Here is a 14,852-nt window from a genome sequence, read left to right as displayed (position 1 = left end):
CTATCTTCCGCTCTGGACGCGACGGCACGAGTGCGTTCAGAGGACCCACCAGCCACGCCGTGCGGTGGCAGGGAGAGGATCCTCGGGAAGCAGAACTGTCTACGGCTTATGGGTCGCGGAGTCAAAGCAATGGGAAGCCTGAAGGGGCCCGTCGCACTGACAGCATTCGGCGCCGGTGTGGGCTTCCAGAGCCGCTGGGTAAACTCTTTGCGTTCTGTAACAGGTCAAGAACAGCATGGCAGACAGCGCTGTTGGTACCGATGCTTGCAGGCGTTACCTGAGAGTGCTCTGCGACTGAACCAATGCACACGCTTATTTTAACCGGTTGGTAGTAAAAAAAAAAAGTGTATTTTACTTAGGAAGATAACAGGAGCTGAAAATTGTGAAGGATTGTGAAGACAGGGGCAGAGGGCTGAAAGGAAAAAAAAAACAGCGACAAACATGTGTCCTGTGTGTCCCAGTGCACCATTTTTCAATTCTCTGTTCTGTACTTTCAGTCACACTTTCCAAAACCTCCTAATATGGGCTGCTAGGAACTTCACATACTTGGAAAAGGAAAGACACCTTTAGATCGAGGAAACGACCAAAACTTTGACATCGTTTTAGTTCCCCCCCCACAAAGAAAACCATGAGAAAATATTTCACTGAGCTTTCTGGGCTCAGAAGAAGTACTTTAAGAGGTTGAACATTTTTGAATACCACGGAACTCAGTCTAACGTATTAAGCACCTTTAAAGGCATATCATCTCAAAGCGCTGCACAATAAAACAAAACAGGTGAGACAAATTAAAACCAGCAAATTTAAAGCAGAAGTATAAAAGCGATTCTCTAACACAACACTTTGAAAGTGCAGGCGGACTTGCCGAAGCGGATACGGCCAGGGGAGATCACTGAGTAACGTTAAAGCAACAGAATAAGAAGTCGGTCACTTGTATTTATGTATGGGAACACAATGCTTTGCTTCCTTCACATCATCTCACATTTTAAACCGAGCAACTCCAAAGAGGTTTGTGTGCCAACATATGGGTAACTTATTCAATTAACTAGAGTACCACCACAACCCATTAAAAATCCCAAAGTTTTCGAATATTATCCTTTAAAAGTTACCGATACTGCTCTGTACCCTGATGGAGAGAGCAATAGGCATAACCACATTATCTGACATAAGACACTCTCCCTGCTCCCAAGACAGAAAAGCCAACCCACTTTAACTGCTCTGTGCTCTTTTTCACCTGAACTTTTACAATTTGTTTGCCCAAGAAATTTCAGTTTATTTCTAAAATTATACCGAACTATTAATCTACCTCATGATGCGTCATGCAAAACACTGAGAAATTTATAATGATTTTCATCTGCAAAAACATGAGCCGAGTTCACTGGAAAACCCATTTCACACGTCAAGTTATACCTTCAGGTACTGAAAATCTTGGTAAAGCCCAAGTTTGTTTCAGTGCGTCTCACAAGCCTGATCTGTGCAGAGGAAAGTATTTTGGGAGTCATATTGAATTCTACACAAAAATTGCAGCTTATTCTCACGTTGTGTGCCAATCACCAAAAACTGAAGCAAAACCACAGATTCTGAGACTTCTGCAGGGGAATTTGAAATCACAGGATTTCTGATAACACCTGCTAATAAATTACACGGCACCGGACAACACTAGCTAACTTCACAAAAGACATTTCACTTTCCAAGAACGCGAGTACGCTAATGTAAGCTCTTCAGAAGGAACTGAACCAGCCTCCTACCTCTGCGAGAGCTCCTCGTCTTTGACTCTCGGAACAGCGGGTTGCCAATACTATACGTGTGCAGGCAGGGGGCTGTCCGAAACGCAGCGCAGCGCGGAGGGAGGGAGGGAGGGCAGCCTCCGGGGGTCGGGGGGGTATGGAGACACTTACTTTGAAGAAGAGATCCATGACTCTGGTGTCCAGCAGGGTCTCTCGCCAGGACTCCGTTGGTTTCAGCGTCACATTCTGGGAGGACTCGAACATCGCTATATAATGCCGACCCAGTGATCTCTGGTCAAGGTCAAGAGCATCGCGACGAGAGGTTGGAAAAAAAAGACAAAGAAGAAAAGCCCCCCGCCCCCCCCACCACCCTTATCTCTCGTCCCAGTCCAGAGCTGCTAACGGGGGCTATGCAATGGAAACTGACAGTAAGCCCCCTCCACATGCGCCACATAGCGCCTCCATGTAGCCAAGGAATAAAAGGTATTAGGCACTGGGGAAGGGAGACTCCTTTAGGAATGCAGGATAAAAGCTGGACCGCCATCACAGTGCATTCCACAGGCCTGTGCTCACTTTGTCAGCCAGCGTGTCTTGTGTGCCTGGGGGAGGCCGAGCCCCCAGCCTCCAGCCTGAGTCAACAGGTGCCAACTTTTACAAGAGCGGGCCCGAGCGAGGGGGTACCTCCCCACCCACCCCAGGCAAGCGGCACTGGCTTTAACGAGATCTCAAAAATAGCCCCTGCTGAAGCCTGCCGGCACCGGGCCGTGCAAGCCAACCCCCCAGTGGAGGTACCCCAGCGCCGAGGCGGCCCGAGGCGGCCCGAGGCTGCAGGAGCAGGGATACGAGCCTCATCGGTCCAGAAACAGCAGCACTACCCTTCACTTTCTTTCTGTGGATGAAACAGGACAGGCTCCCATCGAATAGAAAAATATTCCTTAGATTCAGCAGTTTGTAAAACACTTCACTCCCAACTTCCAGACAAGCAAAATTCCCTGGACTAAGATTTCTAATACTGTTAAAAAGCACAGGTTTTAAACAAAAAAAAGTAATTTTGCATTTACCTTCATGCATCAGACCCCAGTGACAACTGCACATAAGCTTAAATTTAAACCTACTGTGTACATAAATATAATCAGATATTACACCGAATAATAGCTACATAACTAATTAACACTCTTGTGTGTAAAAGGACCAGTCTTTTTCCTTAAGCACTTGTCATGTAATTTACCACAGGTTCCAGAGAGTAAAGAAGGTGACTTCACTTCCCTCTTGGCTCAGTTACAAGTTCCTACAGACGTTACAGGTCCGGACAGTGAAAGGCTTGCAGTGAAACCTTCCAGGACTGAACAGCTAATTTGAGGGAAGCTTTGCAATCACCACAGTATTTACCAGCATTCTCTCTCCTAATCGCAGCAAAGCACTATATACTAACCAGCTGCTGATGGACACAACACCCAGCAGCCCACATGCCGAGATTTATTGGGCTCCAAAAACCTCTGTCACACAGTCTGCTGTCAACAAGGACAAGTAGTATCCTAAACACTCGGTTTAAAAACACAGGCTCGCTACTCACAAAAACCTGAAGGGCACAGAAAAAGAATGGGCTTTCTGAAAGCCTTTCAATTCAAAGCTGTGCCCAACACAATCACTGACAGTAGCCATGAATCAAAATCTTGAGTTTTTATCTACGAGACTGCCTGGGGTAATGTCCTTTACCAGGGCAGTATGATTATGAGTGATTTATAAACATACCAACTGCCACACTACAAAGCTGCCAATGTTAAAACCTTGACCTTCAGCATCCGACAAAAGCCAGTGACAAGGGGCATTAAAGCAAATAGGGAGCTTGGAGTATGAGTACTATGTTATGTCTGTAGATATTTAGAAACTCTTTTTTGCCCATTCCATACCAAGATGCACAGATGTTATCTTCAAAACTGTCTAAATGGTCAATATGGGTTTCAGATCCCATGTAACTCTTTACGAGAGAACTGGTGTGATCCCTGTATCCTGTCTAAATTTGTCTTAGGGTTTGGCCTCCCTGAAGTTTCACCTTAGTGCAGCTTGTGCTGGTTCCCTGCTTTATGTAAAGCACTGAGATCGTTGGGATGAAACACATTAAATAGCTCCTTACATTTGTAATTACTGGGCATCAATTTTAAAGAAAGGCAAACTACATCTGCAAAAACGATGAACAAGAAGTGAGGCCTGAGCTTAGTTCAATGTTTCGTTTTTTTTTTTGCAGTCAGAGCTCTTCAGTACAAATTATCTTAAGATGGGCATCTTAGAGAAATGCATAATAAAGTAACCAAAAGGCTGTTTCCCCAGGGCAGATCAGATACATCCGTTTACAGCACTTAGAGTGGTGTATATAGTAACTTACCAAGTCAAATTCCTTGTAAGTGAAAACTTACTTGGCAATAAAGTGATCGATATATCGAGAAGTGATCAGCCTTAAAGCTAGGGAGATGGTGAGGTTAGGCAACAGCAGTGAAGACGAGCGGATTGCGCACTCAGCTGCAGTTGTTCTTGGACTGAACTCAACGAGAGGGGCTTTCATGAAGCGACACTAAGGGGAACCTTCTCAATTTAAATCAGGGGCGTTCCTAATTGGCAGCAACAGCAGGCTCGGCAGCCAGGTCTTTGCATTGCCTATCTGTTGAGCGACATGTCGTCCTAAAGACACAACAGCTCCCGCTCAAGTCGGGAGCTCTTTCGGGGAGCCGCGCTGCGAGAGATCCGACTGGGCTCCTGACCCCCACAGCCTCCCAGGGGCAACCAATCCAAGTGCAGTCTGCTGAAAAAATCATACTTCGCATTCCAAGCTCAAACAACACATCGGACAAAGCTTGATATTAACAAAAAAAGGTCTAAAAAAAGCTTGTTTTTCGTTCGTTCACTGAGGAATCAGTGATTTATGCAAAACCAGAGACCTGCATTGGAGGAGTATCACACATGTGATATGGTTAACCATGTTTAACCCTAAAAAATTTAATTTCAAAATACAGCATCCTCAGTGGAATAAACTTTCCTATTAAAAGTGTGATGTAGGAGCCCCTCTAATTTGAGCTCTGTGAGCACGGTTTTAAAAGTGGAGCAAGTCACCAGCTGCCTCTGAACAACGGCCGAGAGCCGCCTGAGCTAGGTGGGACAAGCCTTGGCCAGGTCACCACAGCGACCCGTGTTCAATCTTAATTCCTCAAAGGCCAGGGAGTGACCATTAAAACACTACTTGGCAGCAACAGCAGTATCGACATGTCCAGAGTCCCTGTCGCTGCAGGACATTAGGAAGACGCCACAACCAACTTAAATCAGTTGCAGGGCATCTAGACAAACTACAGCATCCTCTTGTTCAAAAGGAACTAATGTTTGTATTTAAACATTACTGGACGATGTACTGGAATTAACGCTTCAACCAGAGCCTCTGTGCTTACGCCGTGCCTGTCCTACAAATAACAGCCTTTAGCTCACAGGACATAATATTGGTTTTGTGTTGACTATGCAATGATTGACACACGAAGCAAGACCGAGACATTGCAAAGTCAGCAAAATGCAAGGAAATACAGTGAAACAGGAAAGCTACAGCCATGGCTTCGTTCATGACGACCCTGTTTGGAAGACACAGGGAAGAATACAAAAACGAGCACAGCATTACTAGCAACATCCAATGAAAACTGGCGAGGAAAGGCTTCCTCCAATCCCTGCAATTGGTTTTCAGCTCCTGACAGATGGAGAACATTGGAGGGCAAAAAAAAAAGACACTTAGCACGGTTGTCCTACTACTGACAGGTCAACATAACTCTAAAAGATGATGCCCTTCAAGGATCTCATCCAAATCAAGGACAGGTGCTCCAGCTGCTCTCGGTAGTGGAGAGCAGGAAATGAAAGAGTACGGTTGCAATCTCTGGAAAGGATATGGTTGGGCGGGAGGAAGTTCCAGCTGAGGACCTGGTTGGCTAAAGCAAGGTAGCGCTGGAACACCGAGGACATCTGAGCACTGAGGTTCTCTCTCCGGCTGAACTCCTGCAGCACCTCCACCGTTAGCACGAAGATCTGCCGCAGGTCCTCCTCCTGCAGACCCAGGACAGGAGTGAAAACTTCAGGAAGTGCCGGGCGCATGGCGGGGTACGCCCCGGATGGGACGCCAGTCCACCGCAGGGCATACACAGACACAGACACGCACACGCTCACACCAGGGCCAGTTCTCCCAGAAGCCAGAGCACCCACCAGTGTGTCTTTGGACTGTGGGGTGAGACCTGGAGCTCGAACACAGGGAGAACACACAAACCCCACACAGACAGCACCCCAGAGCTGTAATTGAACCCGGCACCCCAGCTCTGCGAGGCAGCAATGCTGAGCACGGTGCCACTGCGCCGCCCTAAGAACTTCCTCCAAGAAGACTTCTTTGAATTTCCTTCAGCAGGTGTGTTCAATTCCTTTACCACTGCACCGATGAACTTCGGCCTCTTTTTCCTGCGCGATTAATTACTTTAAAAGGAGAGCATTCAGTCACACCGCAACGTACATTTGCTCAGTGACCTGACGGGACACAGCGTTCCACACACACCCGCTCTCCAGTCTCACCGCTCGCCAGTGGGGCACGCCGGGGCTCTCACCTGGAAAACACGCTTGCAGCTGCCGTGGAACTCCATGCTGAGCCCAATGTTGCTCGTTTTACTGGAGCTGGAAAACTCGCTCAGCAGCGCCGTCAGGATGGAGCAGGCCAGCGTCTGCTGCGGAAATCAAACACCACCAGTCTGCAGGTCAGACACTGCAAGCAAGAACCCTAAACACCAGGGTGACCAAAATCCCGGCTTAAAGGGGCCTCCCCACCTCCCAGATTCAAGAGCTGCCACACAGCGACCCCAGGGAGTGGTCTCACGCTGGCAATAGATAAACTGAAATGTACCGGTGCACAAGATTAATTATTTATTATTTTTTAAAGGTATATAACTGCTGTAGTGGTGCAAAAGGTTTTTATGTACTATGTCATACTATCAAGCAACGCATTACATCTGCCTCAATGCCTGCACCCCACACGCGGAAGAAGACCGCGAACGTGCCGAGGTTTGAGCCGGGGAAGCACCGCGGAGGGCCGCTCTGTGCGGAAGGTAAAAGCTGCCCCTTCCCGCCGCCGCCGCCACCGCCGCCGCAGCAGCAGCAGGGCTCCCGAGCGCCTGCCAAGGCTGGGGCTCTGTCGGAGCGGGGGAGGCGGGCAATGACAGGCAGAGGTCGGCGAGCCCCCCCCCCCCTCTCCAGGGGGGTCTCCCCGCGCGCAGGGGCAGCTCAAAGCGCTGTGGCCATGGCCCAGACGGGACGGAGCCAATGAGGGACACAGGGGCTGGGCCTTCCAGGGGTCAGCCAAGCGCCCACAGGCGAGAGGCAAATATGCGCACTACTGCTCCGCATGCCGGAGATGAAAGCGCGGGCGCTGCTATTTTTACTGGGGCGCACGCGACAGCTGAGAACAGGGCCTTTTATCCATCAGCCCAGGGCTTTCATCCGACACTCGAGCCGGGGCTAGGCTACGCCAGGCCTCCCCTCGCGCCGGCCAAGCTGCTGTTTGCAAACGGACGCCCCCCCCCACCCCCACCCTTCAAGGCCACTCTCTCCGACTCGCTGCTGTGGTGTTGAGGTACGACGCGGAGCTTCCAGTGTGTGTGTGTGTTTGTTTGTGTGGTATGTGCATTGCCATGTTCTTTCAATGCCTAACAATCCGCAAGCTGTGGTGGTCAGTGAACAAACAACCTGCTATTCAGTAAAAAAAAATAAAATGCAGCTGACTGAATAAAGCACAGGAAAACGACACTGACAAGTCCCGAGTCGGAGGTAACAGTTGGTTTTTCTAAGTCTCATCACTAACGACGCTCGTGAAAACTTAAAACGCTCTTTGCTTCTTACAAGGGCAGGGATTGCGAAAACCTCTCGCGCCCTCTAGTGGAGGAGAACTGGCATGACAATTCTCGAAGGGTAGGGATGGAGAGACTGGTCTAATCAAGGCAAAAGTACCCCCATGATGGGCCTGCCTCTCCGACAAGAGGGAATCGCACGCCAATCTGTCATGCTAGCAAAGGTTTGCACGAAGAGGAGAATCAAAATGTGTCATGAGAAACAAAATTCTGCTCGTGAACCACACAGAAAAAGGAAGGGGTGACTTAAACAATTTGCAACAGAGATTTGATTATGCCCTCTAAAACACTGCATCCGATCTTAAAATGTTTTCCTACTTTCTAAATACTGTTTTGAGATTACCCAGCAATAATGTGTAAACAGGTTAAATTGTTATGGTAACAACACCGACCTGAGAATTTAATCTCCCCTACGGCAGCACAAACAGCAATATCCCTGCAAGCGACAAGTGGGATATCTTTGCATTTCTAATTCCTGTATTTAGAAAATGATTTATCAGGCACAACCTTCTGACCCTAATAAGTATGTTTATCTTATGTCAAGAATAAATGAAATGCAACCAAGCTGCAGCAATGCGTCATTGTAAACAGACCTACAAAAGAAAGACACCAGATCTTTAGTGTTGATGTTTTCATTCCTTTACTCGCTGAAGCCTGAAAATCAGAAATGACTTCAGCCCGTACACGTCTCCCAATAAAAGAGAGACTTCAAGCAGGTCAGTACACCAGCAGATCTCCGCCACCCTCGGTCCACTTACCACTGTGGGGTTCCCACTGCTGATGAGCTGGCTGACCTCGTGGAAAATGCCCTTGCAGTCAATGGACTTGTCCAGAGAGCCGCGCTTGACGATGACGGCCACAGCCAGGAGAATCTGCTCTCTCACGTACTTCTGGAGGCTGAAAGGAGAGGGGGGGATTCAGCACAAGCAAGGGGAGCAACCCACAGAAGCCCGAAAGAGCCCCAGAGCGAGAGCCAGGTCGTCTGAGGGCGCCCCGGGAAGGGCAGGAAGGGTAAGGACATCTGTTGCCGCCCAGAAAATAGAAGAACCTCAACCCTCCAATGCTCAATGCGCCTGGTCTTACAAAAACATTTGCTTTGCTGATTATACCAAGCTTGAAGGCCCGTATTTCAGCACAACTACAAAACGAGTACAAATTGTCCACATCTAAAACCTGGAGCTTTAAGTTACTGGTAAATAACTGGCAAAGCTCCTACACATCAGGTTCTGGGTTAGATGGAAAATTCTATGCAGCTTGCTCGAAGCTCAGAAATTCCACACAGCCCAACGGTGCCAGTGTCACCGGAGAGCTCCCCCCACTCACTTGGGCCTCTGTAAGACGTAGGTGAGCAGGAATGTGCGCAGCGACTCAATGCTGCTCTTCTCTAGGAGAATCCACTCTCGCACCACTGCCTCCATGATCGCTGTGGCCGCTTGGAAAAGGACATAGTCCACCTTACTGGTTTCTGGGAAGAAAGGAGAAACATTGGGCACACAGTCACACAACAGGCAGGAAAACTCTGCTTACTCCGGTCAGACCAACGTTTATTTCTTTGAATTTGAAAATGAGATGCATCCAAACGACAAAACTTTTGTTTTATCTCAGCCTGAGATGGACAGCAAACACAAAACACACCTGGAATTCACCTGGCAGTGCTGTGACAAAATGAAGCTGAATTATCGGACTGGGTAAGTCAATAAGCGTCACACCCGGAGCAGGCTGCAAGGACAATGGCGCCGATATTTTGAATCTATGAAATGTTCATTCAAGTATCTCCTACCAGTGAGTAATGAGGAACCTGAATTAATGTATTGCTGAAAATTATTTCAATTCATTTTTTTAAATGTACTTTTTAAAAAATACTTAGACTATTTTGGTTTGGGTCTACATAGAACAGATATTTTCTTTAAAACTTTTACACACCGATAGGCTTATGATGAGTTTAAGTTATTACAAGAACATTGTAACTGCATATGAACATTAAGCCGTTTAAGAAATTTCCAACCCCATGAGAATTACGTGTAGAACAAACCAAACTGGGCCACAAAGAAACGCAAGAACAAGGCCATGTGGAAAAGCATACAGTCAGGGACTACCAGGAAAGAACAACCCTTTACATCGTCTCAAAATGTAAAAAGCTGAACACATACGCTCAGAAGAAAATCATGCACTGTCTTCATGGATTTAACAAGATCTCCGACTCCTGAATACTTCTAGAGTACTGAGAGTAAAACTAAATGTAAAATGGATTACACTGACACTACTAATTAGCCTACATGTAACATAAGCTAGGCTGTGAAAAACACTAATTACTCAGAATTAATTAAAAGAAAGTCTGCTTCCCCAGGTATATCTATCTATCTCATGATTAATGGTGAATATAGATTAATGACGAATGGTGAATTATATTTTACTGTTAAATGTTCATGCATGTTAAGTTCATGCTATATATAGTAGGATGAGCCTTTTGATTTTGATTTTTATCATCATTCTCAGTTCAAGCTCTGCTTAACGCTACAGCAACCAGGATAAGCTCTGGCCCAAGGAGCAGCTGTGATCCCTTTACTTTTTTCTAACCTCAAGCAATCCACTAATTAATAGAGGGAACATTTTCCAATCCTATTGCATTTCATAAATGATGTATATTAAGGTCACAGCCTTGCCCTCTCATTAACCAATGAGGTTATTTTTATCTGTTACACCTACCTAGAATGTGCTTGCACACAGCAAAGGGAGACTTGGACTTTCTGAAGGACAGGAAAATGTGCTCCGCATGCTGACGCTGTTCATTGCTGACCATAGATGGCGGCGCCTGTGGAAACAAAGTGGATGTGGGGGATCAGACAGCGAGCAGTTTCATTAGAACAAGCAAGCCAGCAACATTCTGGACACACATGACTCCCTACTTTTGGGTGAGCTATAAAGTAAAAGCTCCATGTGGTTAAACTGTTGCAATGATTTACACTGCAGCACGTCTTCAAAAACGTAAACATCAACATTGTTTCTTTAGAGCAGGGGTCTCCAGCCCTGCTCTGGGAGAGCCCCAGTCTATGAAGTTTTACAGATCACAATTAAGTGAGGAGTTCCTAAAGAAACAATTGAGCCAATTAAGAACAATTAAGCATGATCGTTAATGGGGGGGGTTTATCACAATCACAACCTAGTTTATCCTTTCCTGACTTTCCTTCTAGACCAAAAAGCAAGGGTCTCCAGCTGTGATCCTGGGGAACCCCAGACCAGTCAGGTCTCTTAAGTCTGAAGACAATAGGCACCTGTGTTTTATTGATTAAATTAAAAAAAAATATTTAAGAGAAGTCTGGTTGCTCAGCTTTGACGGGTATTCATTTTGATTCCAAATAATTTCCGATTTGTTCTCGCTTTACTAATACAGAGTGTAAAAAAACTTATACCCCAGGTGCCTTCATTAATCACATATCAGCTAGCAACTAGCAACAAAAAAAACAGTTTGGTAGTCTGAAAAGCCTCCTCCTGCTTGTACCCTTTCGTGTGTTCTTAAAAATCCTCTTTTTGATACAGTGCATGTTTTCAGAGAACAACTACACACAAATTGTTACTTTTATCTTCCCATTTATAACTTCCAGACCAAAAAAAATCCACATTCAAAACTGTGAATAAGAATAATGAACTTCCAGAAAAGTCTTCCAGTGATTTCCTAGAGAATTAATCTGAGTCAACCCCTACATTTTCACAAATTACAAGGTAAAATAAAACATGTAAAAAGTGAAAAAGTATGTATGGAATATTTAACAGGCGCTTAGATTCTTTAAACTTTCAAAGTGTTCCCTCAATCATGAAAAACTTAGTATCTAAGAAACTCATTAGCTTTTCTATCAGTTGCTGTACTGAAGGTTGTGGAAGTCCTTTAAAAGATTGCCCATTATCACTTGTGGTAACTGATCCTATGCATGGATCATTGTGATTTCTAATTGGAGAAAAGATAAAATGGTCTTGTGCACATCTCTTTTGTAGATGTCAATTTGATATCACACATTGATGATAAAGCAATGCTGAACTCAACCAGTATATGAAAACCAACAAAGCACCTTTACAAATCATTTTATGAATTAGGTCTAATTGTTCATGGGGACCAAAAAGTGATTCAAAAGGTTCAAGCGTTTGAGTGAAAATTAATGCATTAAGATGCTTTATTTACAGACGGTAAATCATGATTATGGGCAGCACTGTGGTGCTGTGGTTAGCATTTCTGCCTTGCAGCGCTGGGTTCCCAGGATGAGCTCCACAACTTGGGTGCTGTCTGTGTGGAGTTTGTATGTTCTCCCTACGTTTGCATGGGTTTCTTCCAGGTGCTCCGAGATAGACTCAGGCTCCCCTGTGAACACGAACTGGAAGAAGCTGTTGGAAAACGAACGGATGGACATCATAATGACAACATCAAGAACATTTGTATGTGTGGCATTAGGACTACAATGGACTCACTGCAGCGTGATGAATGAGCACAGTGTCAAATGGCTGGATACAGTGACAGCGGTCCAGCTGGAGACCCTACTGGGTCGCCACCACTGGCAGCAACCCTTGTTCCTTGCCCTAGTGCTGCTCTGCAAGTTGAGCATGTTACCCGTCTCCCAGACAATATAAGACTTGTACTGGACGAAGCACCGAACACATATTATATTTCAGACTGTATTTCCAGTTCCAAGTTTCTCTTGGCATTATCAAAGACAGTGCCTATAAAAGGTCTACACCCTTTCCCAAGTAACACAATGAGGGAATGTGTAAACGATTCTAGATCTAGGTGAGCTACTTTGGTACAGGCTTGTCCAAGTAGAATTAACGGCTGTTTTTAATAAATAAATAAAAGGTGCTTTCACCAAGTACTAATTCAGGGGTCTGCATGCTTACCCACCCCCTTCTTCCAGGTGTTCATTTGTAATCATTTTTCAGAATGTCTGAGCATTTGTTTTTCACTTAAGAGGTTATGGGCAACAGTGTAAATAAAGGTCAAATAAATTCTGATTTAATGTGTCTGAATTTCAGGCCGGTAGGCAGGCAAAGTAACAAAACGTGTTACTTTGGAAAGATCATGCAGACTTTCGACTGCCACTCTAAGATCCAGATACAGAGGCGAAGCACCTGCTCAGCTCTGTGGGCTCAGTTAGGGCAAAGGAGAGGAGAGCCAGGCAGCTCTGGAATCTGGTCCCTGTGCTGTGGAAAAATATTCAAAACCTCTCAAGCATCAGCAAGTTCAAACCAGAGGTCTTCTTCAGACTCAGCAGGATGGGAAGACGAGGACCGGAGTTGTAGTGCATTAAAAATTGAGAACAGGTGGCACTTTACGCACAAGGGTGTGGGAGTGTGGAACAAACCACAAGGCACATCACTGAAGCCAATATCTTGACTTCCTTAAAAAAAGGCTACAGATCCTTGGACTCAACAGCTACTAGCAATCAAGTAGGCTAGATGGGCAAATAAACTGCTCGTTTGTAACCTCTCTTAGGCTCTTGAGGTCAATCAAGTGTACAGACTCCCAAAAGACGAAGCACACTGCAGTTCTGCTTTGTGGCCAGCAGGCCCCCCAAACTGTTCACATTTCTGCAAAGAATTTACATAGAATACCCTCAAAACTAGTATTATCTTTGAACAGAAAGTGGACGCTTTTGTTTTTCCCACTGTAGAGGCGATGATGCATTGCGACTGGGCAGACCAAAGCACAGGCTCTACCAGTGCTGCAGGGCACTCACGCACCTGCCTACAGTTCTCAAGATACAGAAACTTTGCACTTGTAACCTAAAGCAAAATCTTTTTCAAACACTGAAAAGTTATTTTTTTCCCCCCACAGAGTATCTAAACTTGGGCTTAAGTATTTTAAACTTCTTAGTTTTTTGACAGATACGATCGTCAGTGCATTTCCACGACCTGACTGTGGTCCTTCATTTTGGATTTGGGATGAGGCTTCATTTTGAGGGCAATCCGACCCACGCAAAATACACAAAGCCGTGTCTTTACAAATCTACACGGAAACCCACGAGGAAACTGATCAATCAGAACCAAGCTACTAGCGGCACATTTGCAAAAAATGAGCAACGCACACACGTTCACGGTCACCTGCAAGGAAATAATTTTCGACAAGAGTTCGGCGCTTCTCTCATCACTCAGTATTTGAAGATGCCGCACACGCCTGGCACGGGGAGCAGAAAATATGGCAGCCTCCATCCAAAACCGGCGTCACTTCACGGAGACCGAGTACATCACACTAAAGATTTTCAAATCGCAGACCTGTGTCGTTAGGAAAGACACTCCTTTGGGGACCGTGTTGTCGTGTGTCATCGTAAAAACAACAGTTCGTGATGCGCAATTAATTTCCACCCGCCTGCGATCGGACAGACCCTCTGTTCAACCGCCCACAATGCACTCTCGCTGCCTGTTCGTATTTGTAGGGAAGGGGGGGGGGGGGGAATCTGATTCGCTTTTAGCCAACGAGGCCAAAAAAAAGCCCGTCAACTCCTGATCTCTACAAGTTCTCGAGCAGTGCCCTAACATCATGGCGCTCGTGTGAAACTTCTGCAGCAAGACATCCCTACTGCACGGTGCCCAAAACAACACAAGCGTGGCCACCAACCAGCCTCCACAGGAACGGTAATCCTCGCAGTGTCATTTTATCAAGAGAAACCCAGCAACTCCGGCTTCTTCTCCACCGCCCCCACAGGGCGAGCGTACTGGTTTCCCCCCAGACCCCGACGGGACCTGATGACCCAGGAACACAACGGAGTCGGCAGAGGGATGCTGAGCGCCCGACCGGAGTGGCAGGCACTGTTGTTGTGTTATTCACAACCTCACCCCGCTCCTGCCCTCGCCTTTCGCATAACGACGGGTCGGACCACAAAAACGAGAACACCGCAAGAGACCTGCGTGTTTTCCGGAGTTTCAGGCCAACGCAAGGCGCTCCGGGAGCCCCCGAGACGCCGCGGTTTGATCCAGGTTTGCGGGATGGAGACGCGCCACGCATCCCCTCCATCTCCTATCCAAACAAACCGCCGCACAGGAGAGCCGGGGCGTCGCTTGTTCTCGGCGCTCGGCCCCTCCAAGATAACCGAAGCCCACGCAGCACCGGGAAACGCGAACGGAGGCACCCCCTTCTCTCCCCTCTCACCATTAAAACTTTCGCAGCGCTCTCCAGCTGTGAAATCACTTCTGAGGCACCAACCGCCGCCATCATGGTCTCTCTTCAATGACGCGCCAT

General features: G+C 46.6%; 1 protein-coding gene across 1 annotated transcript in view; it reads right to left on the bottom strand.

Moving 5' to 3' along the window:
• xpo4 (exportin 4) overlaps positions 1-14,852 on the bottom strand; it is a 34,552-nt gene extending 19,700 nt beyond the window's left edge. Inside the window, exons 1-7 of the mRNA XM_088914837.1 lie at positions 14,763-14,852; positions 10,340-10,445; positions 8,957-9,098; positions 8,392-8,530; positions 6,341-6,457; positions 5,643-5,795; positions 1,896-2,009 (exon numbers count right to left, since the gene is read on the bottom strand). Of these exons, the coding sequence (XP_088770963.1) occupies positions 1,896-2,009; positions 5,643-5,795; positions 6,341-6,457; positions 8,392-8,530; positions 8,957-9,098; positions 10,340-10,445; positions 14,763-14,828 (837 nt within the window). The 5' untranslated portion in view covers positions 14,829-14,852. The remainder of the gene's footprint in view (positions 1-1,895; positions 2,010-5,642; positions 5,796-6,340; positions 6,458-8,391; positions 8,531-8,956; positions 9,099-10,339; positions 10,446-14,762) is intronic.

This window comes from Atractosteus spatula, chromosome 4 (genome assembly GCF_055471065.1).
Source record: "Atractosteus spatula isolate fAtrSpa1 chromosome 4, fAtrSpa1.hap1, whole genome shotgun sequence".
NCBI lineage: Eukaryota > Metazoa > Chordata > Actinopteri > Semionotiformes > Lepisosteidae > Atractosteus > Atractosteus spatula.
The sequence above is the reverse complement of the archived record's forward strand: the minus strand, read 5'-3'. Positions and strand labels throughout refer to the sequence as shown.